We start from the raw sequence: 25083 nt of genomic DNA, 5'->3' as shown, positions 1-25083 counted from the left end.
TTATCAGCAGCTCAGACCCTTTTACATATTAGGAGCTCAATCCAATCTACCGCAGGTGGAAGAACATCTGCAGGGTGTAACAGAGCCCGTTTCCCCTCCTCCTTTCTTGGCACACACACAGGGGTGCTGGGAGGCAGCTCACACATGCTTTCTGAACCACCAGTATCCTGATTATCCTCTATTTGGACTGGATGGGGCAGCCTGAATGGGGACGAGGGAGGTGAATACAGGCAGCCATTTCCAGGAGTCTGATTCAGTGCCTGCATGTAGGCTGCAGCAGGAGGCCAGAGCTTCCCTGCTTTATGCACATCCCATGTGAGCACTGCCCTCCCCACACACGCTAGTTTGGAGAAAGGATGAGCTGTTTTACCTGTAATAACACTTCCCCATTTGCACTTTCCACCACCAGTCCTTGAATTGGGCATGCTGAGTGGCGTATGCTGCCAGATCTATAGCCTGTGAAGAGAAATCGCTTTTTGAAAAGGTCAGCTTCAATTCTGAGGCAAAATGTACTGAAAAGAAATAGCAAACTATAAAAAAGCACAAGATTAAAGTGAGAGCGATGTCATGCCGGAGAAAAATGTTAGTTTTAGCTTGCCTTCCCTCTATTAAGTAGTACAGTTTAAACAAGGAAAAAACTCATTGTAGTAGCACTGATGTAAAACTCTTGCAGAACGGGTGGGTTTGTTTTATAAATGCATTCTTCAAAAGCCCTCAAGACCAGGAAAAATCTCGCCTTTTCTCAGTGATTGAGCTGTTTCAGATGGCAGCATGAGGTGATTTATAACTCGGTTGCTCAGTCCTACAACTCTACAGAAGGTGAGAGAAGTCTGTTACCGTATATACTCGTGTATAAGTCGACCCGCATATAAGTCGAGGCACCTAATTTTACCACAAAAAACTGGGAAAACTTATTGACTCGCGTATAAGTCGAGGGTGGGAAATGCAGCATCAATTGAGGCATCAGTAGGTTAAATGTTTTTGAATATTTATTTCAAAGAAAAACAGTAAACTCTGTAAGTGGAAAAGAGGGTCAACAAGAACAATATGGTATCAACAATAACTTTAAAAGTACAAAAACCTTAGCTCAACCAGCAACCAAGCTAAAACACAAGAGTTAAAATCCTTCAAAACCCTGGATTCCTCATCATCATACTGTATGTCCAAATGTAACCCAACTTAGATTTTTAAGAGGGATATTATCCAAGAAATAGAAAAATCTACCTATTAGCTTCCATTGTAAACAATAATGGGGGGATGGGAGGCATCCCCTTTGGGGGGATCCAATAACTTTGGATCCCCTGAGCCCAAACTTCCCACAAACCTGGCTGGCGTCACAAAGAGACTCTCCTGATGAGACCAGCCAGGTTTGGGTGAAAGTTAGTTCAGAGAATCCAAAGTTATGGTTTTCCCTCAAAAGGGCAACCCCATCTATTGGCAATAACTCCCCATTAAGAAAACAATGGGGAATGGGGAAGCACCTCCTTTGGGGGTCCATAACTTTGGACCCCCTGAACCAAACTTTACCAAACTTGGCTGGTATCATCAGGAGAGTCTTCTGAGGGAACCCTGAAATTTTGGTGCCGCTAGCATAAAAACTGCGCCCCCTGCTGGCCGTCAAAGTAAAAACACAAAAAATTTTAATGACCCGCATATAAGTCGAGGGGAGCTTTTTCAGCATTAAAAATGTGCTGAAAAATTCGACTTATACATGAGTATATACGGTATTTAATCTATGCCAAATTCCCTTATCAAGGTATCAAAGGGACCGCCTTACCCCATATGTCCCTACAGGGCCTCTGCATTCAGCAGAGGCCAATTTGCTGGTGGTCTCCGGCCCCTCGATGATGCAGCTGGCTTCCACCCGGGCCAGGGCCTTTACAGCCCTGGCCCCTGCCTGGTGGAACACTCTTCCTCCATCTGTCCAGGCCCTGAGGGATCTTGGTGAGTTCCGCAGGGCCTGTAAGACTGAGTTGTTCCACCAGGTTTTTGGGGGAGCTGGCCATTGATTGGTGCACCCCCCTTTTTGTCCTGCCTACATCTTGGGACTTTTACCATCTATGCAAACCACTGTTTCCCCCCCCTCTTTGGGGAGGTTTTTTTTTTTTTTACTGAAAATGTAATGCCAAATGTTGGGAAGTTGTATGCAATGTTGTATTTATTGGGGTTTAATGATTTTATGACGTATGGAGCCTATTATTTATTTGTAATTTTATTCTACTTTGTGCTCTATCTGTCTGTTTACTCTGCTGTTCACCGCCCAGAGCCCTTCAGGGGAAGGGCGGTATATAAATCTGACAATAAATAAAATAAATAAAAGAATAACGAGGCAGGTTCAACGAACAGAAGTAATATTTATTAAACAGATGAGATGGGATAGGAGAAAACTTAAATGGATGGAAAGTAGGCAGGAGAAAAAGATGCACAATTCCAGTTTAGATTTCAGTTTTCGAGCACTGGCACAGATTTTAATTAGACTTCATGAATTTCAATTAGGTTTTATAAGTTTCAATTTCTTAGACGTTCAAGAGGTTTTTACTTAAGATGGCATAGTCTGATGTTACTAATTTCTTATAATTACATCGGAATTAAATATTAAATGGTTCTGCATTTCAAATCTTATAAGTTTCTGAATCATATTAATACAAATGAATTCACATTAACTAGTGTGCTGAAAGGGAACGTTCTTAATCATTAATCATTCAAACAATCTAATCATTTTTGCTACATTCTCATTGATTATGGATGAATACATATAATTTTATATACATAGAAAGAAAAATGTTACAGTACTTCAACAGGTCCTTACGCTAATCAAGTTATTAAAATGTTTATACTTAATTTAAATTATATATATATACACACTATATATACAAATGTAGTATAAATATTAGTCAATTTGGCCATGTTGAAATATTCTCTCATTTTATCTGCCCAACTTTCTTGATGCAACAGTGGCTCTTGCTGCTGCTAATAAGTATAAAAATAGTTCTTGTCTTATTGTTAATTTTTTTGGAAGCATATATAATAGCATAATTTTGGGGTCCACCTGGAATTCAATCTCCAGTATTGCCTCTGGCAGACCTGCACTTCACTTTTTTATTGTGCAGTGCTTCACAGGGCCCTTTAGATGGTGGCTGGCTAAGCAGTGGCATCCAGTGATATACAATAAGTCTCCCTTGGCCCCGAAGCTAATTGTTTCTCGGTTCAACTGCACAGTCTGAGAAAACTGTTTTGAAAAACAAAAACCTAAAGCCTCTGCCAATGGCACACAAACATGAACCATTTAGTAGCCAAGAACATATAGCAATCAAGACATTTAAAAAATAAAAACCATGTTATGGAAAAAATGGTTCTGCACACATGTAATTGTTACATTTTCCTTTGGAACAATTTTCTATCATACGTTTTCAAAACATCTTGACTAAATCCTGATATTTTTAAAAAACAAAAGAGCGGGGTGTGTGTGTGGGGGGGGGGGATTTGAACATGTGATTATGAGTGAAAAAGTTTACTGTTTCTTTACGGTCAGAGTTTATCTGCTTTCCCTGCTGCAACGATATACTATTAATCATGTGAATATTTTTGTATAAGCAGACCACATATCCTCTGATAGATCTATATATAAGAATCTGAAGTAATAAATCATTTTGTAATAGGTTAGAGCAGTCAGATAATCTGTCTGCTGATATACTGAAAATAGATATTTCTTCTTCTGGGACTGCGGTCTCTTTTCTATAAAAAGGGCTCATAAAAGCTATTTTTGACATCCTGTTCTGAGATTCCACATAATTGCAATATATGCTATTAGGACATGGGAAGTTTGAAAATTGTAATTCCATTAGTAATAGCTGGATCCAGACTAAATTTATCCTAATAGGAAATGAGGGGGGGGGGTATTTCTGCTAATTCTCTCTTTCACTGCATGCTCTACCCCCCACCCCCCGCCTATGTCATTCCTTGGAGCCCCCTGTGCCCTACAAGCAGCATTTCATAGACACCAGTGAGCTACAACAGGAAGGGGGCAGGAAGAAAATGTCAGTTTCATTCTAGGAAAATTTAGTACGGAGCTAACTGTAATGGATTGGATCCTATCACTTTGCTTAGCAAGTGTGTAGCTTTTCTCCAGTGGAAGAGACTCTTCCTCTGATGGAAGGCTCCTTTGTTGCAAGAAGGCTCCATAGGTAACTGAGCAGAGTAGTAGGATCCAGAACATTTATTTATTTGATCATTAAGTGCTGTCCGAGTCCCACTAATCACTGTGAGGCTTGACAACACATCCAAACCTGTGTCCACACCTCAACCTTCACTATAGTTCTACACCTGGATCACTGATGGATGTCTGTGTAGTCATGGTGTTTTGGTATGGCTGTTTTCCATTTCTTTGTTCCATTCCTTATACAAGCTCTTTGTGTCCACCCGTGTTTGCCAAATGATGACAGTACAATAAAACATTGGCCTTGGGTGTTGGGACAGTAAAATGTCTTCCAACATTTGAGGGGTTCTGAAGCTCCATATGCTGGGCTGAATTGTAACCACAACATTACAATTTTTATGTTTAGAGTTCAGCATACTGCCATTTCAAATTCTTGGGACGTTTAGAACATGTTTATTGGCTCAAGTAAGTTGAGCTAATGTAAATACTTGTTTTTAGCCCCAGTTTTCCCATGCAAACAGTCAGGGCCCCATTCAAAGGGGAGGAAATCTGCTTCTGGGAGTGGTGTGCTACAGTGCTGGTTGACTCACTCTCCCCAGGGCACTTACCCCAGTGGAGGGGCCATTTCACTGGCATGTGGGTGCTGGACACCATAGCCGCCACTCAGGGCCCCTGCTGTCACCGTGGCATAGCGGGGGGCAGGCCAGGGGCATGGGCAAGGGTGGAGCTGACTTTAATCGGCTCCTCCCAGCCTTTTCTGGTGTTACACTGGTGGGCCACAATTTGAACTGAAGCCACCCTTTGGGGTGGTGCACATCCCTTACAGTCCATAGAGGCTTCTCAGCGGTGGGGAGTCTTTTGCACTTTTCAAGCTTCCCATGCCACCAGGAAGTCTTTATGTGCGCAGCAGGGCAGGGCAGCATTAGCGTCGCTGCCTGCCACCTCCCATTTGGATGGGGCTGCCCATCTCCTATCTTTACAGTTAAACTTAAAATTATAACAATGTGAGTTTGGTATGGACATATCTCCTAGAGCTTCCCAAGTTTCTCTAGCTGCTGTGATGGTAGGAAGTTTCATGATCTAGTGCCATGGTGGCGAATTTATGGCTCTCCAGATGTTCATGGACTACAATTCCCATCAGCCCCTGCCAGCATAGCCAATTGGTCATGTACTTGGCAGGGGGCTGATGAAGTGCTCAGTCCGTGAACAGCTCTGGAGTCTCACTAAATTCCACCACCACTGATCCTAGTGGGCATTTTATGCTACCCTTCTGCTAAAGGTGGTCTCCCTTCCCCATCTTACCCTCAGAACCTAGTGAAGTAGGCTAGGCAGAGAAAGAAAGAATGACTGGCTGTATGAGCCTGTGATGTCGTTCTGGCCTTTTAGTAGCTTTGCATGCCAGATAACAAGCGACCTGCCGACTTCTCCAGCAAGCTTTCTCCCAGGCTTCCAAAGAAAATAATCTCCCAAGCCAGATGGTGCTTGTTATATCAGCCATTGCCATTACTCAACCCTCAGGTGTTTTCATTCTAAGAAATAACCTTTTTTCCTACAGGTAACGCCCCAACTGGTAGTGCTCGAGGCTACCATGCAACTCTTTCATACACTGGCCCACCAAGTTTCCTGGAAGACTAGGGATTGGAAACTGGCTCTCCCTCTTCTAGCCCAACATTTTCACCTTTATACCTCCTCACAAAGATATGTTGCTCTTAATGTCTGGGGAAAATACATCAATTTTTAAAAACTGTTCTATCCCCCCCCCCTTTTTTTTTTGGCATATGCCACATAAGCAATTATTCTACTCCGGCACACACCTTGCAGTTATCCGCAGTCTAACTTTGAATCAGTAAATCCTACATTCACTTCAACAAATAATTTTTCTTTTTTCTGAATTTGGGAAATAAACTGCTAGGTGTTGGGCTGGTAGGAATTGATATCTAGGTTTAGATTTTTGTATATTTCCCATTAGTAAATGTAGTACTACCACAGTAGGGTTAGGGATAATAAGAAAAAGAGTATGTCACTGAATTAAAGAGAGTGGAGATTAGGAATGTACTTGAGAAAGATGGGTTGATGGACTTGTTCTAATTTTAATGGTTCTCAGTTTACATTTCTGATGCTGCTTTAAGATAGTTTCCCTTATGTTTAGACGAGACAGGCTGATACTATATTCTGATTTGTTGTAAAATACCTGGAAAAATTTCAGGTTCTTTGTCAGGTTAGAATTTTTCTAAATAAGCAAACATAAATTGCCTTATGTCTACCAAATTACAGTTCTTTGGGAAGATTTAGAAGGCACTTGAGCCTATTACCTCATTTAGCAGTCAAGAATTTGACAGTATGAATGATCCAACAATGTAGACTGTGTTTAACTACTTTTTTCCACTGGGCAAATTATCTAGCTAAACATCAGGAGCCAAGCAACAGATCTTCAACTTTCTCAGTTCAAGCCATGTGCCTTTTTTATACAGTTATTCACACACAAAAAACAAACACTGCAAACCGAGATAAAAAACATCGGTTATAACTATTATGTGTAACCATTTTGCATTTATCTTGCCTCTAAGAACCTGCCTGAGATCAGGAGATGAACCTGAAGATTCTGCTATCTTTGATTCCTGGGCTGAGTACTAGAACATTTTGTATTTTCTGTTTCTTCTCTCTGAACATAATAGGGCTTGCCTGTCAGGGACATCTGTGTCAATATCCTGGTGATGAATAATCAAGTTAACAAGAGCTTGAACTAGTCACTTCCCATTCCTGGAACTCTTCCCCTGTGCAATCCTTATCAGTTCCATGTTAAAGTGAAAGCATCCCTGTATTTAAAGAGGAATCTCAATACAGTTTGACGTATCATCCCAGTGGCGAAGCTACAAGGGGACGGGGGGGGGGGCATGCACCGGGCGCACGCCTGGGGGGCGTAGAAAATCGCCTTTTCCCCATCCCCTGCAGTGCTCCCCCTTCCCACACTTACCTTAGTTCTTTTTCTTTTTGAGACCTTTTTCAGACTGCAAAAAGCCTGTTCGCAGTAAAAACGCCCTGAGGAACTATAGTTCCCAGGAGACCTTGGGGCTCACAAGGTTTTTACTGAGAACAGGCCTTTTGCAGCCTGAAAAAGTTCTTTAAAAGGAAAAGAACTAAAACAAGCTATGGGAAGAGGAAGAAGGAAGGAGAAGGTGCATGAGGGGAAATATGAGTATGCTTGCACCAGAGCGCAGGATTTGAGAGGCCCAGCTACACCTCTGCATCATCCACAAATGCTCCTCCTTTGGATAAAGAAACTAGTTCTATTAGGCCAATAAAGTCAAAACGCTAACACCGTTAAAGACTCACAAATCACCTTTTGGAATCATCTGCTGTTCTCGCATGTTACTTTCTGCAAACCTCAACCATAGTTTGGTGTTATATCTGCGCAGAAATGAACCATGGTGAAGAGAAGCTTGGTCATGGAGGGCATTTTACACAGGTTTTGCAGCCCATGTTCTTCACGTATTGGCTTACTGGATTTGTGAGCATAGTGTAGTGGTAAAGAGTGGCAGACTCTTAATCTGGTGAACCGGGTTTCTTTCCCCACTCCTACACACACACAAAGCCTGCTGGGTGACCTTGGGCTAGTCACAGTTCTCTCAGAAGTTTCTCAGGCACACCTTCTTCACAAGGTGTCTATTGTTGTGGGGGGAAGGAAAGGTGATTGTGACCTGCTTTGATCCTCCTTAAAAGGTAGAGAAAAAGGGGTATAAAAACCAACTCTTCTTATAATAACCATCCAGGGTATTCTCCTTGCTAAACTGTAAACAAAGAATCCCCATTTTACAAGCCATTACCATTCTTTCTTGCAGAGCAGGCACATGGACATATGAGATGAGTTATACCTCCATCCTTTCTCAGCACTAGGACTGTGATATGGACAGAATGTGGCCTTTTTCCTGGTTAGAAACAGTGATGTGGACTGAACCTTCATTCAGCCTAAAGAGTGTTCTCCAACTTAGATGAATCTTCTGTTGGAGGGACAGAAATTTAAGTTGGAGGAAACCCCCCTGGGCTTAAGGAAGGTTCCAAGACAATGGGGTGGATCCCAGCTCTACCATACAGCTCCACTGAGCAAAGTTTATTTATTTGTGAGAGGGTTTCACTTGCCATATATAATGGTAGTTTGAATACTGAACAAGTGGTTCTGCCTGCTGATGTAGAAAAGGTATTCAAACTGCTTCTGTGGCACTGTTTATGCCATGATCAACCCTACACTGCATGTGCATGTATATGCGTAGGGGGGGGGGTCATTTAATTCCCTTTAATTCAGCCCCACCTACCTCACAGGGTGTTTGTTGTGAGGGGGGAAGGGCAAAGAGATTGTAAGCCCCTTTGAGTCTCCTACAGGAGAGAAAGGGGGGATATAAATCCAAGCTCCTCCTCCTCCTCCTCGTCTTCGTCGTCTTCTTCTTCTTCCTTATTGTGTACTGTTTCTAGGTGGTTAAACAGGACATGGAAGCCCATATTGGTGAGTGTTGGCTGTTTATTTTCATCTCTAGCTGTCCTGGTGGCATCATTAACATGCTGATCTCCAACTAGTGGGATATGGCAGAGTTGTTATGGATTCCAGTTCAACAACAGTGTTCCCAGCTCATTGGAGCTGGCTGTTTTTTGTGCATGTTTCCCCGCTGTTGAGTGACTGCAGGATACTGACCAGCAGTGCTACATTTATGTCAGCAATACATTAGCATCAGGGCCTTGCCACTGGACTGTAAATCTCTCAGTGGTAACTCATGTGTATACTATAATGTAATTTTGCTTCTGAAAATTTCCATTGGCTTTAAAGTGCCAATTGCGGTAGAAGCAATTTACATTGTTCACATCCTGCTGTTCTGATATGACATTTCAAAGGTCTGCACTCATTGCTAGCTATATTTTTCTACCACTAAAGTTCAATTATCTCAAAATGTGCCTGTGCAACCAACTGATTAAGGCAGACAATTTAGACTAAATTAAAACCCACACACTCCCTTTCAGCTGCAGCAATAAACGTTAACAGAAATTGCAGGTGCGCTTGAAAATATTTCTAAACACGGGCTGGGATCCCAAAGGGAATGTGTGCAAAATGAACTCACACTCTGGCAGAGTGTACAAACTGCAGTATACTGGCATCATTTCTCATTTAAAAACCTCTTGCACCAAATTATTTTTTGAATACTACAGAGCTTAAAAAGGAACTCTGAGGCACATGGACAGCCCCTTCTGAAAGAAGAAGAGGAGGAGATAGTTTTTATATCACACTTTTTTCAATTGTAGGGGGTCCCAAAGTGGCTTACAATCATCCCCCTTGCCCCCCAGCAATAGACACCTTGTGACGTAGGTGAGTCTGAGAGAATTCTGAGAGAACTGTGACTAGCCCAACATCACCCAGCAAGCATCATGAAAAGAAACCTCTGAGGAAAAACTCAGGTCCTCTGGATCTTGGCTGTGGTCAGCTAATATCACTGTGCAAAAAAATACATCTTGGAATGTTGCACTTAAAAATCTATGAGTCTGAATCGTGTCTGCTCCTGCTATCTAAGATCCAGGCAAGTTCTACTGAAATCAATTCTACTTACAATTCAATAATATATTTACATGTCACAAGAACATCATTGTTTCTTCGACTCGCTTCTCTCCTGCTGCTTCCTCTGTTTAAACATTAAAGGTACACTTTATAGTTGTAAAAACAGTCCACAGCTTGGAGGAAAAGGACTGCTGGCGGAAAACAGCTCAGTAACCCATTTGAGTAACACCTGCATCTGCAAAGCTTCTCATATCACACATCAGTGCTCTGATACTTGGAACACACCCAGACAATTTTGCTTCTTGAATTGCAATCACTTTGTATCATCAACAATGAATTCTGCTGTCATTTCAAGAAATAATTAGAAACCAAAAAAAAAAAAACCCCACACTATTGAATTCACCAATTATATCTTTATTTTGAGATGGTAATCCGGTAAATGAAATAACTCAAACATACGCTGCAAAGGCACAGTTAGATAGTGCTGTAAGCTGAAGAACTATGACTTCTTGAGCATAATTTGGTGAATACCAGAAATCAACAGCTTCCTTTTTTAGTTCACCATTATTATTAACAAACAGTGCAGGCATTAAAAATAGGTTTCAAGGTCAGGAGGGAAGCAAACTTACAAGACTGGTATGGTCTTCAGAAATCGCTTGTCTGGGCAACAAACATACCAAGTTCCAGTAGTACACAGTTTCATAGGCAAAAAACAAACCATGTTATATATGAAATTAACTGATTAACGCACAGGTGCCAAACTCGTGGCCCTCCAGATGTTATGGACTACCGTTCCCATCATCCCCTGCCAGCATGATGTCCATAACATCTGGAGGGCCACGAGTTTGACACCTAAGAACATGAGAACAAGCCTGCTGGATCAGACCAGAGTCCATTTAGTCCAGCACTCTGCTACTCGCAGTGGCCCACCAGAGATGTGTGTGGTTGTGAAATTAAAAGAGTCAAAGATTCCAGCAGCTGCAATTTCATCCCAATTAAGACAAAACTTTTCCTCAGCTTTGTCACAAAGGAAGGGCTCACATTCAAAATGTCAGTTCAGCTGAAAAAGGGTGGGAGTTACAGAAATAAATAAAATAGAGCAACTTACGTTCTTAACATCGTTCTCATGGTGAAAAATGTATTCAAACAATGCCTGTTAAGGGAATAATTTACAACACACTGTCAGGGTGGGAGAACAAGAAACAAAAGCCATTTACAGTCAAACAAAAATAAACAAGCATTGAAGTAGCTCAGTTAAAATGTCTATGGGTGCAACAAGGAACTTACATCCATAATGCCTGCATATACTGCTGGGTCAAGAAAGGAGTCTTATTTTTATGTCTGAATCAGAGAAATTTTTCTGTAAAATGAGACTGGATCCAAAGAGCTCGCTTATGAGCAGAAAGTGTTTCAGTGTGCAAACAGGAAAGGGAAAGGGGCAGATTTTCTCTGCAGCTTTTACTTTTATTATTTATTGATTTAATACATTTTTCTCTCATCCTTTCTGCAGAGGCGTACATCATTCGCCTCTACTCCATTTCTTCCCCCCCCCCCCCCCCCCAGGGAATTGATCAGTATAGGGGTGGGAAACAGACAAGGTCACCCAGCAAGCTTCATACCACAGCTGGGATTTGACTCTTGGTTTCCCAGATCCTTCTGACACTCCAACTGCTACAACCACTGCTACAACTGGCTCCCTTATCAAAGGATCCCCAGGTATCAACAGCAGTGGATATGGGCCATCATAGATAGCAATGGGTGGCCTTCCCATAGAGATAGAAAACACACCAAGGGAAGGGAGGGGTAGCTAGGGCAAGGGTGCTTGGCTTTAAAAAAAAAATCCTCTCTTGATTTTTTATCCCTTGCTGGGCTCATATTTGGACAGCACAACAAACTATGTTGTGTTCAAAAAAGAAAGGAAGAAAAGAAATCACATGTATTAGCAAAGAAAGGAGTAGAAGTACCCATCTGCAGATTTCAATTGGTTTTCAGATTTTTAGCCCAAAGATCTATTTCTATAGGCAGGCTGCACAAAGGCAATGAGGTGGAGGAGGAGGAGGAGGAGGAGGAGGAGGAGGAGACAAAGATGAAGAAGAGGAGGAGGAGGAGGAGGAGAGGAGGAGTTTGGATTTATATCCCCCCTTTCTCTCCTGTAGGAGACTCGAAGGGGCTTACAATCTCCTTCCCCTTTCCCCCTCACAACAAACACCCTGTGAGGTAGGTGGGGCTGAGAGAGCTCTGAAAAGCTGTGACTAGCCCAGGGGTCGGGAACTTGCGGCTCCCCCGCCCCTTCACTGCAGCTCCGCCCAGGCACAACACAGCTTTTCGGGTAGTGGGGACTCTCCCCTCCCCAGACCTCGCAGAGAGCCCCGATCAGACCGTGGGTGCTCTGGAGAGCGAGAGCGCCGTGGAGGCGGCTGGCTGCAGCCCTCATCCTTCTGCCATGGTCAGCAGCAGCGGGGGAGTGGTGGGCGGCGATTGAGCCTGGCCCCAGCCACCCAGCTGGGACTGGAGGGAGGACAGGGCTGGCAACAGAGCCAGCGGCGGCGGCGCGCACGGACCTGGCTGGATTGGTCAGGGTGATGGACGGCGAGGGGAGCCGTGCCCACGCAGCAGGATGGAAGCCCCAGCCGCAAAAGGTGCCGGCAGGCACCGGAACTGACGCTTGGAACCGCACTCTCAAGTTTTGTACACAGTTTTCCTTTCGCTCATAGCGCGGTTCTAAGTGCCTGCTCTTAACCACTACGCCACTGCTGTTCCTTAGTTATATAGTTATCCACATGAAATTTTACGTGCAGTCAGTTTATCCGTATCTGAATCCATCTAGGCACAATCTCCCTGGGGTGTAGCTGAGGAAGGAAGAGGGAGTGAGGGAGGGGGAAAGGAAGGTTAATCTTAATTCCCTGCTTCTTGCCAGGACTTTCCTCAGTGTGAAGACTAATTACGGGGTAAGAGGTCCCACTTTCTAAGAACTGCAGGACTTACTGCTTTGGTTGTTCACTTCTCCCAGTGAGGAGAACATGGGGGAATGAGGCAAGCCAACAGCATACTCCACATCTCTCCCCAGGGGCAACCCCTGGCCATAGAAAGGGGAATAAAATCGGGCTGTCAAAGCATAGCAAAAACCAGTGATCATTTCTGATGTGTCCCTCGGTGCTGAAATAGTTCCCTACCCTTTTGCTAAATCCTGCCACCAGCAAGAGGCTGAAAGCAAAACCTGAACTGCACAGATTGAGACATAATGAGGTGAGGAAAGTTTGCATTTTGGCTGGCTTTCAGTCTCGACAATAATTATACGAAGTGTATTTTTTACAAAAATACAATACTCTAATAACAGGGAGAAAGCAGTACAGCTACTACTGTGAAATCAAAAGGTAAAGCATCCATGCAATATGGGTTTTAGATTAACGGGGCATTTTTACATTTATATTCTGAGTGCATATACAAAGCCGGCAAGAGATTTTTAAAGCTTTGTTTGTCTTCCACAGATGTTTCAAAACCCATTAGCTAAGGCTATTTGCTTCCTTTCATTTTAGCAAGTGTCCTACTTCCAGCAAAGTATGACTTTATCTGCAAGAACTCCACTTAAACCATTACAATTTTCTGTCAACATAGTAAGAAAAAAAGTGAAAATACATCTGGAAATAAAAATATCAACTCTCTCAAAACAGAATTACAATTAAATATCACTTTTTCAAATGATGATTGTATATGTTCAATATGCTTTAAAAAGTCTTAATTGTATATTACCCTGGAGTGACGTGGTACCACAACGTTACCATTAATTTAAAGGTAAGCCCACTCTTAAGATTACACACGTTTGTTCAAATTCACTAAAGTGCCTTTCAAGTCAAGGCTCTAGAGACCAGCAAGAGACTGAGAAGTAATTAAATCAAAAGTGTTAATTCAATGTTCAATATTTAGAGCAAATGACCAGGAAACAAATTAAAAATTGTGGCTCCCACAGCTGAAACTGGACTGGTGGGATTCAAATAATTTAACAACTGATTGTTTACAAGCACCATTTTAACAACCGGTTCTGCTGAAGTGGTGTGGACCTGCTGAATCCCGCCACTGCTGGTCTCCACTAACTTTGGCCAGATGCAGACGAAATTTAATCAAACCACAGCTGTCAGGACTGGACTGCAGGGCTTCGTGCTCCTTTACTCCTACCCCTTATCTTTGGGAGGGAAATTCCTACTGCTAATTTAACTACATTATGTTTTAGTCTAAGAATAAGACAATAGACGTGTTAATCACTGTTAAGACTAACCAGGTCTCCCACTTATCCAGAATTTAAAACAAGTTGGAAATTCTGCTTAAGAAACTACTGTGAAGGTTTAGGCAAAATTAAGACTGCTGTTGAAGAGATACCCACCCATGATGGCTGGAATCTTGCCAACGAAGGGGGGTGGGGAGAAGGAAGAAAACGTACAGCTTTACTAATGCTCAGCCATGATTCAGCAACTGAGTGTTGTGGTGTGGATATCACCTAGAATTTTCACAGGTGTGCAGGGTATGTTTGTGAGAGAGACACAGATTATCGCTTATCATCCCCTCTTACTGGAGACCCAGATTATCCGGGAGGTTTCTTGTTCTCCAGGAGGATTATGGGGGGTGGTATTCAAGGATGCTGTGATTAGCAAAAATCATCTTTCTTCATTACACCCATACACATTCTAAGTAACATAACTGGGCTAAGCCCAGGTCTGGATCACCTCTTTGCACCTCATTCTGAGAACAGCCTAAAAACAGATACCTATTTGACCAAAAGAAGCAAGGAAGTTAGCTGCTTCCAAACTGACATACTAAATACATCTATCAAACATCTGCTGTAAATAAGGGGGGAAAGATGTTCAGAGAAACAAAAAATATTACGTTTAAGCAAAAATGTACCTTTGCTAACTTTGGTTTTTGAGCATAATTATTTAAGTTCAGTTTAGCCACATTTATAAAGGGACCATCAGGATTTGTGAGCAGAGAGGCCTGAAAAAGAAAAAAAATACAAGACTGCATTAAACACATGCATTAAATTACCATTAGCAGAAAAACCTATGAGAAACAAATATCTGCATGAAGAAGGCAATAGGGAAGTAAGTATAGGGAAATAACCGTTGTCTGATGTATTTGGGATTCACGTCAATCTCAGTAATCACTGGGTTCCAGCCTAGAAATCCACAGACAAGCTTTCATATGTATCGTCAAAGGCTTTCACAGCTGGATTCAACTGGTTCTGGTGGGTTTTCCGGGCTGTGTGGCCGTGGTCTGGTGGATCTTGTTCCTAACGTTTCGCCTGCATCTGTGGCTGGCATCTTCAGAGGTGTATCACACAGAAAAGGCACACCTTTGCATAGCAAGTTCCACCCAAACACTTAATGATTGGTTCCCCACCCTGGGACATGGACAATATACCACACTAAAATTTCCCTTCACACTAGACACAGTGTGAAACAGACTTTTCTCTGTGATAAACCTCTGAAGATGCCAGCCACAGATGCAGGCAAAACGTTCGGAACAAGATCCACCAGACCACAGCCACATAGCCCGGAAAACCCACCACAACCAATTCTTCATATACTCAATGGAAATTTTAAACATCTTTCCTTAAAACACCTTTACAAATGAAGTGCTTCTGTAACTTATGAGACTATAAGAAACTTCTATTTTGATGCATAGTAGTGGCACCAAAAAAAAAAGCTTTAAAGACTATATCATCTCTAAAACAGACTAAGAGTGTTAAGAGTTAATCTAATGTGATTTACAGTATATTTGCACAGGACTGTAATATTGGCAGCTTAATTGTACCTAACGAAAACTGATCCCTTATGGCACTGTTTATCTGGCTGGTCATTTAGGCTTTGCTAGTGGATTCATCTGAAACTCCTAGTACTTTCAGATTAACATTGTCTTTCCTCCTTAGTTTCTAAAATTATTCCCATTCAAATGATGCTTTGCATTCAGTGCTACTGAAAATCATGTGTGTGTATACATGTGCACACACATATATACGCAGGCACATACACACACACACACACACACATATATATACACGCATATATTTATATATATATAATGAATTCATCTACCCAGGGAAGCTACAGCATGAGTTTTTGGAAATCACTGTTGTCATCCAAATTCTTATGAAAAACAACTAATAAGCAGTAGCTCCAAGATAGAACAAATACTGACCGTTTGGTATTTTCCCTCATATTCAGTTGTTCAGAATCTATATTGTGGAAAGTTTGGTCTTCCTAGCACAGGGGTCTGCAACCTGCAGCTCTTCAGATGTTCATGGACTACAATTCCTATCAGCTCCTGTTGGGGCTGATGGGAATTGTAGTCCATGAACATCTGAGAGCTGAAGGTTGCAGACCCAAGTCTAGCATGTCTGGAAGTTTGTCAAAGTTAGGCAGACCATCCTCCTCTACATTTAAATAAATAGTAGCTTTTATATACAATGCACATTAAAGAGATTTCATTTAAATGTCCTACATCATAGAGAACATTCTGAAACTGCAACTTCTCCAATTACACAGCAGAAAAAACTATGCAGTAACGTAAAGCACACAGTATGGATTAGGCAGCTCAAGAGGAAGGAATCAGCGTGCTGATTTAGCTTAAGGAACATACTGAAAATAAATGAAGACCACGTGATGAACAGTACAAGCAGTTTGATTTCTCCTGTCCCTCACCGTTCCGAGCCTGACGTATCTCCCTGAAGCACTAGTCATTGGACGGGCAGTGTGAGCAGTTCTTGGAGTCTTTATGGCCTGTTCCATAGTGCCTGGCCGACCACTTTGTGTGCTGGGTCGCACGAATCCTGTAATGGGTCTCCCTGAATGAGTCACTGGCCTGAAATGATACACAGATGCTAGTGCTGAACAGACATGCTCTACTGGTATCATAAAAAAACTTATACCTGGAATTTTAAAATAATGATATACCTGAAGAAGAAGAGTTTGGATGTATACCCCACCTTTCTATCCTGTGAGAAGTGTCAAAGCGGCTTATAAACTCCTTCCCTTACTTTCCCTGCAACAGACACCTTATGAAGGAGGTGGGGCTGAGAGAGTTCTGAGAGAACTGTGATTGGTCCAAGGTCACCCAGCAGGCTTCCTATGGGGGAACAGGGAAATAAATCCAGTTCCCCAGATAAGAGTCCACCACTCCTAACCACTAATACCATGCTGCTTGTTTTCATGTGCATGCAACTGAATAGATTAGTAAACAGCTTTTGTAATTAATATCCTTGAGGGTAAGGGCTTGCATAAAAACAAGTAAACAGTTAAATAGATAGCTGTAACACAATGGCTTGGCTCCAAAGGCACTGTTCTCCCTCATTCTGATCTCTGGCCACCGCAAAGGCTTTCCTCTGCTGCAGAACTCACTTTCTCTGCCTCTAGCATTTCAGCATGTACACAGGCTCCTTGAAAAACACTGATCCTAGGTGAAGGTCTCCACAGAAGCCACAGAGAAGTCCAAGAGGAACAATGTCACAGGATCCAAGCAAGTGTATTTTAGTGTCTTTGGAGAGATGAGCAATAATACCCTTCATACTTCCTAATGTCATCTCCTCATTATTCACATTTTGTGTGTTTAAAAAATCAGTTCATTTCCTCCTACTCAGGTCCTTCCAGGCAATCCCAAAGACACTTCTCCTGGAGTAAATCCATCAAATAACATGAGACTTACTTCCAGGTAGACCAGCCAAGGATCTTCCCCCTGCTTCAGCTACTTCTAATCCCTAAGAGCTAGTGTTTCCACCATTTTTGTTTGCAATGCAGCACAACTGTAGTTTACTAGCAGTAAAGGCTGTTGTACGAACAAATACTATGGGCTCTAGAAAATTGTTGGTGAGTTAACAGTGCCCACTGAGGGGGCCAACCTCTCCTGACTTTCCTCCCCCCTCGGCCTCACATCACCAGCTCCCTTCTGGTCCTCCTTTACTTCCCCGATGCCTACGTTGCATGCAAGTGTTAATGGTGACCACTGAGGGGGGGGCGACCTCTCCTGCCTCTCCCCCCCCTTTGGTTCCATGTCTCCCGCTCCCTCCTCATTCTCCTCCTGTTCCCAGAAGTCTGCCCCTCTTCCTGGATGCCTGTATCACCATGCAACAGTTGACAGTGCAGTTGCAGCTGCCAACAGTTGGCACCCTCTCACAGGGAGCGGCTGAAGCCTGCTCCTGCTCAGGCAGCTGCACACAGCACAGCGACTGTAATTATCCAGCAGTGGGGGGAAAAGGCGAGCGAGCCACATTCCGCTGTTTTGTTTGTTGTTTTTTTACCCATTCTGTGTAAAAAACCCCCACCTCAATCCATGTGTACGTGGTGATTGGCTGGAAGTGAGTTGTTACCACTAGGGCTAACCTTGTATACAATAGGATGCAACGGACACACAGCTCAGAAAAAAATCACCCAGTCCCAAAAGGTGCCAATTGTTTTATTCATTTAAAAACATATATTTTGTATTTTAATAATGCTCACAAGGTTATAAAAGAACAATAAAATGCATCGTAACAACCAGCAGAATAAAAATCAAGACTATATCAGAAGGGCATTATCAACAAAGATCCAACAACCAACCAAATCAACTTATTTTTCTTCTTCCACCCCCTCAATCCAAAAGAGAATAATTTGGACTAAAGGAAGCAAACAAAGGCAGGAAACACCAGAAAGTGTAAAGAGTAGGTGGGACAAACACTAGGTCACCTTAAAGACTTCTTGTTGGATAACATTTACCAGATCAGCAAAATGGTAACCTCAGTATAATAAATTTCTGAACCCTACGTTCTCCTATAAATGGATCTTGAGCTTGTTTGGAGGTTCTAGCAGAGGACTGCAGCTATTGTTTAGCCTTCAACAAAGAACAGCATATGCCTCCTATCTGGAATGGTCATCCTCTTCCACTGAGTGGGGAGCTTTGGAAGGGATGCACATGGAATGATGAGGAAGGTAGGGGCATCTGCCTAGACCAGGGGTCTGCAACCTGCGGCTCTCCAGATGTTCATGAACTACAATTCCCATCAACCCCTGCCAGCATGGCCAATTGGCCATGAACATCTGGAGAGCCGCAGGTTGCAGACCCCTGGCCTAGACAGCCAAATCAGCTGAATCAATGCTGGTGATCAACAGGGTGGCAGATGTTGCAGCCAAAGTGCCCTCCCATCTAATGCCAATAAATGCCAATAAAGACTTTGCATTTTGTAAATTTTTGAACCAGTATTAAGTACCTGACAGCTTGGCTGGGACCTCCACCCTGACTGGTTCCAGGGAGCTTCAGCGAAGTACCTGGACCTACACACACAAAAAGGTGTCATTAATATTTTAAAGCTCAATTCTGCTTTCATTCTCTCTCTCCCTCCACCATTTTTTCCTTTTGTCACCTTCCCCACTGCAAAGAAAGCAAGGCTCAGGCCACAAGATCTGACTACAATGGGGAACCTCCGCCATATGAAGGGGCTATCTCAAACAATGCATACTGTGCAACTGGACTGTCACGTTTATACATGCAAAGTCATTCACTATTGACAAAGCCCGGAAACCACACAACATCCCAAATGTCTTTAGGCAAACAAAATTTTAAGCTAAATAAATAAAATGAAGACACTAAAACTTGCAAAATAAATTCAAGTTAACAGAACAAAACTTTGAAAGGGTGAATGTCTAAAATTGACAAATCAGATGAAAATGACAACTGACATTCACTGGCCATGTTCTAGTAGCATTTTCTCCTGAGATTTCACCTGCATCTGGTTGTTCACATGCTAAATGGGTGGATCCCACCCAACACATGCAAATCAAGCTTGCCAATTGCACCCTTTACGCTTGTTAACAGGCAAATGGTTCTTTCTCCCACCTTGGACATTCCACAGGTGTATATACTTCCCTTGCTTTACTACCATCAGATCCTCTGAAGATGCCAGCCACAGATGTAGGTGAAACGTCAGGAGAAAATGCTACTGGAACATGGCCATACAGTCTGGAAACCACACCACACCCTAGTGATTCCGGCCCTGAAAACCTTCAACAGTACATTCACTGGACAGTTCTCATCGCCACAATATACCATGTGGGAATAATGTCACCATGCAAGCAACTGTGAAGAAGTAATTTTGAAACCCTGGGGTAGGGCTTGTAGTCTGAAGGACCATGTATTAAGCCAAGCCAAACCCAAAAGTTCTTGCTTTTTAAAAAATTAGGCATAAGACATTCTGAGATTCAATTACGGTTACAAGGCAATAAACGTTATGGTTCCTATAAATGATGTGCTTACGTGCAACTTGGGCAATAGCATTTTCATCCAGGATGATCTCAGCAATGCCTTCCTGATCCACATCAATTTCATCCACATAAACCATTTCTGTTAAGGCTCGTAATTTCAAGCACCAAGCAGCCTAGGTCAGAGATGAAAGGACCAATGTTAACATTCAGTCGCTTCAAATGTGCATTAAAGCAACACGGCACAGCATCAGGGGGCTTTAGCATTTTTATTTTACATATGAGACTATATATTAGTCTGTAAAAATGTGAAAGCAGGAGCAGGGGAGATAAATGGTGGGACATAAGGACTGAATGGGAACTGACTGGATTCTCATTTGCAGCACAAGACTAAAACTAATATCTAGAAAGAACCACCTGAAATGGGTTAAGACTAGTGAAATTCGACTTGCATCTTCCCTGTGTCCACCTTTCCTCAGAAGCCCCTTTTAATGCCTAAAAATGGGATGTTGGAGATCGCAGAACAAAAGTTATACAGATCAGGCCACTGCACTAAGAAGGTTGCCAAGGGGGGGGGGGGGTGGGACTTGGGAGACAAAGTTCCCAGGGCCCAAGACAGCTGAAGGAGCCATGAAGCCACTGTCATGCTTCAGTCATGGAAAGCATTTACTTTTTTTCCCTTTCCAGCTTGTCAAGCAGAGTTAGATGCTAAAAAGCGACCCAAAGGTTCAGGAGCTCCAGCTGAGGGAGCCTGGATGGTTGATGGGCGGGTGCAAAAATTCAGATTCTCCCATGCGTTTTGTGAGTTCCCAGCTTTCATTAAAAAAGAAAGTCTCTAGCCAACTGTCTTGTGGAGATGTGTACAATCAAATGGGCTAGAGACTTATTTTTTTAAAGGAATCTGGTAATTTACAGAATCTGTTATACATATTGTTATAACACTGTACTGATATAAGAATATTCTATTGCTTTTTTTTCCTAATTAAAAAATCCAAGTGTTCCGGGGTTAGCCAATGCAGAGAAAAACCTGCTATGTGATCTGGCCATGGCAATTTATGCTGTAATTACATTCAGGTTAGATTAGTGTTGCAACCCAATTAGACCAGTTTGGCTCCAGCCTGTTACGACTTGGCAGCTCAGCAGGGTCAGCCACAGTCAGTACTTAGATGGAAAGACTCTACCAAGGGAGACTGAACTTGCTCAGTAGAGGCAGGAAGTGGCAAATCACATTGGCTCATCTTATGCTGGGATGTCCCATAAAAAAGGATGCCATGAAGCTGTCGTGACTCAACAGTTTTTATCTTAGGTAACTTTTGTCTTAAGTAAAACAGTCTATATGGGGCTTCCTTAGAAAAATGGACCATAAACTTCCATTCATAAGACAGCCAAGCTGTTGTCAGGGGCATGACACAGGGATCATATTACTCCAGTGCTGAAATACCTGCATTGGTTGCCCATTTGTTTTCAAGCACAATTCAAAGTATTTCACAGTAAGAGTAAAGTCCTAAATGGCTTGGGGCCAGGGTACTTGAAAGATTGCCTCCTTTCATATTGTCCAAGGGCTGAGGCCCTCCTCACAATCTATGTGTACTCACAGAACACAGACCTGTTTCTTCAAGGGGAGTACAACCCCGTCCAGAATAGGTGTTACTTTAAATCCAAGATCAGAGTTTCCATTCACCAGTAGCACTTCCATCTTGTTGGGATTAAGCTTCAATTTATTAACCCAAATTTACTCCAAAACTGCCTCCAGGCACTGGTTCAGGGTTTCTTACAACCTCCCTGGAATTACCTGAGTTACACATCATCTGCATATTGGTCACAATCCAGCCCAAACTGCCGGATGACGTTATTAGTGGTTCATGCAGATATTAAAGAGCCCAGAAGACAAGATAGAACCTTGTGGGAACTGGCAGGCCAAAAGCTAAGGAACTGAGCAGCAGTCTCCCTTTTGAAACCTATCCTGCAGGTAGGACCAGAACCACTGCAAATCAGTGCCTTCTAATTCCAGCCTGGAAAAGTAATTCAGAGCCTGGAAAAGTAATTCGGAAAGATACTATGATTGACAGTATTGAAAGTTGCTGATAATTCCTGGAGGATCAACTTTCTGAGTCCATCTCCCAAGGCTGTTTCCGTCCCAGGCCTAAAACCAAATTAAAGAATCTAAACAATTCACCTCATCCAGGAAAGTTTAAAGTTATTTAATCATCATGCTCACAAATGGAACATCTGAGACTGGTTGATAGTTATTGAGATCACCTGGGCCCAAGAAAGGCATATTTAAAAACAGGCTCAGAACAGCCCCGTTTCAAGGCAGAGGTGATCACCCCCTCTTCTTAAGCATCAACTACCTCTTGGATATAGTCAGCCAGCTGTCCCACAACAGGAAGGGCAAATGTATACAAGTAGGTGGTAGGTCTCAAACCTCCAAGGAACCTCCACATCCTCAGACTGAATAAACTGAAAAGTATCTCAAAAAACTTTACAAGTCAGCACCCTGACACCATCTGACTCTATCACTGTTAATGTGCAGTCCAACTGGGAACAGATGCTAGAGTTTTTATCAGCAAAGTGCTGAGCAAAATGGTCACATTTACAATTCCACTTAATACATTTTATTTCCCGCATTTGCTTCACCCAAACCCCAGTGTTCCTTCCAAATTTGTAGTGGCACCTTGCCATCTGAACACAGACCATTCTTTACTGATATGTGAGTCACTGAGTATAAAGGTAAGTGTAGAAACTAAACCAGAAGTTCCCGAAGGAGAAATATAGGTTTGGGGTGTGAGACAGCAGAAAGAAGGTGGCTTCCTATGCTCGTTTTAGTGTGAATTACACAAAGTGACAGAAGGTGCTTGACAAAAGACATAAGGGGGCATATCTGTGCAAATTACAGACATCGCATGAGCCTGAAAAATTCAGCTTTGGCAAACTTCAGTACAACCATTCTGTCACAAAAAGTCATGCTGCTTGTACAAGTCATATTTTACCATGATATATTTGATGATGGAGAACCGACCACCTATAACAAGTATATATCAGAAATATGACATAGCTAAGAAGGACCCAGATTCAGATACCAGACACTTATATGTTGAAACTATACCACAGGGGTAACTAGGATCTTTGCTGCTACAGAAGTGTTGTGGCATCTTAAAGACTTAAAAAAAATTATTACAGGTTCCAACTATCTTAGCAAAACCTGGAACTCTCCACCCAAGTGTCAACTGGCTTAGTATAAATTATAAATGGTCCTTGTATGATTCTTGATTGAATCTGATTTTTACATAGGTCCTTTCCGCACAACACAAATAAAATGTGTTGAGGATGGTAAACTACCTGTGTCCTGCAGGAGCGCCACACAGCTAGATCGCCATGTCTTATTCCAGCCTCCAAGTGACTTTTTTGGATGCTGGATTTTAATGATCTTTTTTTTAGTGATCTTGGTAAAGATAAGTACAAACAGGCCCTGGTTGTAAAACATGAATTCTAATCTTTGTGAGAATTCTGCAGTTAATAAACAGCTGTAATTCTATTGTATGTCTGTTTGTTCATTCTATTGTTTTCTTGGTTTACATATTTTTTGCTCTCCAAAAAAGCCCTACCTTGGCACTTCATTATGTCTGTCGTGAGAAGTCCTTACATGGCATTCTCCTTGTCTGAACTTTGGATTAAAAACATGATTGGGGGATCTTGATGCACAGCGGCTTGTAGCTGATTTGGGAAACAGTGACCTTGGCTACCCTGGTTTATAGGGCATCCTTTCTTGCATTAATAAGCATTCTTGACTGCACATCAGTGGGATGAATCCCACAGACGTTTTATGGGTGTGCAACAATCCTTGTACAAGTGTAAATGCTAAAAAATACTTCTTGCTTTTTGCTTGCATTAAGTGAAAGAATTGTATACCCCCATCTTTTCCATGCCTGACTTGGATAGCCTAGGCCAGTGATGGCGAACCTTTTTGAGACCGAGTGCCGAAACTGCAACTCAAAACCCATTTATGTATCGCAAAGTGCCAATACGGCAATTTAACTTGAATACTGAGGTTTTAGTTTACAAAAAACAACTCATACATCACCATATTTTATCTGAAAAGAAAAACACAATGACAGAGCTTTCAATGATATAAACAACTTTTATTTTATACACAACTTTATATAAACAACTTTTATTTTACAAACAACTTTTTCTTGAAAGTGAACGTTTGCATTTGGCGTACTTTTGACCAATTAATGTGATTTTTTGCTGTTGCATGCATGCTGATAATTTGTCTATGTTTGGCTCATACTTAGCAGTAAGTTTTGAGAGCAACACATGCAGCACTCAGCTCATCTGTAAGTCTGTTTTCTTGTGTCAGATTTTGAAAACAGCTGCTCACAAGCATAAGGCGATCAAACAAAGAAAGGAAAGCAATCCCAGAGTTCCTTAATTGATTTTAAAATTATTTGGCAGAGAATTCCACACTTTGAGGGATTTCATTTTCCAGGAACTAACTGTGTTCTCCTCTGTCATCCTTTTCTATCTTCTCCAGTGTTTCATAAAGTCATAGAATTTATTTTTTCCAGAGAGTGCTTTCTTGAAATTCCAGCAGCTCCATTTCCAGATTTTCTACAAATTTAAGCCAATTTACTTGCTTGGGAAAGATCAAGTTCTTCAAATTTGGCTTTATCTGGATAAGTAGAAGAAAGAGACAGATGTTGCTTATCCATCTTGCGGAACTTGTAAAAATCTTTTACTAAAATTCACCTTTGCAGCTATGCTACACATTGCTAGAAAATTCCTTATGTAGATTTCCTGATGGCTTGGTAGGATGTTGTCTGCCAAAAAAGAAGTTGTAGGAATTTTCCAAATGCATTTTTTTAGTTTTTTGGGAAATATTTCCAGCTGCCCACTTTCAAGATCTCTTTCAAAACACCTGAAGTTTTCTCTCTCAAAATGTTTGATATCACAAAACATCCCTTTCTGCTGTTTTCCCAACACCTTAGCATAGCTGTTTTGTTCACATGCGTTGAAGTGTGCTGTAAAATCTGTGAAAAAAAAACTATTAGGTTGGTAAGCCAGGCCATATCCAGTGAGTTGTGGAAATTCCTGCCCCTTTTCGTTCATAGAAGCAGCCCTAATTTCATCCAAACAGGCTACAAATCCTCTCCAGGACTTCGTCCTCTGCTCCA

At 42.1% G+C, this 25083-nt stretch overlaps 1 protein-coding gene across 4 annotated transcripts in view; it reads right to left on the bottom strand.

Annotated features, from left to right (window-relative positions):
• TTC8 (tetratricopeptide repeat domain 8) overlaps positions 1-25083 on the bottom strand; it is a 60782-nt gene that overhangs the window by 22439 nt on the left and 13260 nt on the right. For 2 of the 4 annotated variants that reach the window (XM_048485776.1, XM_048485775.1), the window contains exons 2-7: positions 19965-20085; positions 18922-18985; positions 16385-16544; positions 14589-14678; positions 10801-10845; positions 371-456 (exon numbers count right to left, since the gene is read on the bottom strand). In XM_048485776.1, the coding sequence (XP_048341733.1) occupies positions 371-456; positions 10801-10845; positions 14589-14678; positions 16385-16544; positions 18922-18985; positions 19965-20085 (566 nt within the window). Of the gene's footprint in view, positions 1-370; positions 457-10800; positions 10846-14588; positions 14679-16384; positions 16545-18921; positions 18986-19964; positions 20088-25083 lie in introns of those variants that run through there. The other 2 variants (XM_048485777.1, XM_048485778.1) reach the window with 2 other exon arrangements.

This window comes from Sphaerodactylus townsendi, linkage group LG02, assembly GCF_021028975.2.
Source record: "Sphaerodactylus townsendi isolate TG3544 linkage group LG02, MPM_Stown_v2.3, whole genome shotgun sequence".
NCBI lineage: Eukaryota > Metazoa > Chordata > Lepidosauria > Squamata > Sphaerodactylidae > Sphaerodactylus > Sphaerodactylus townsendi.
This window is presented reverse-complemented; position numbering and strand designations above follow the sequence as displayed.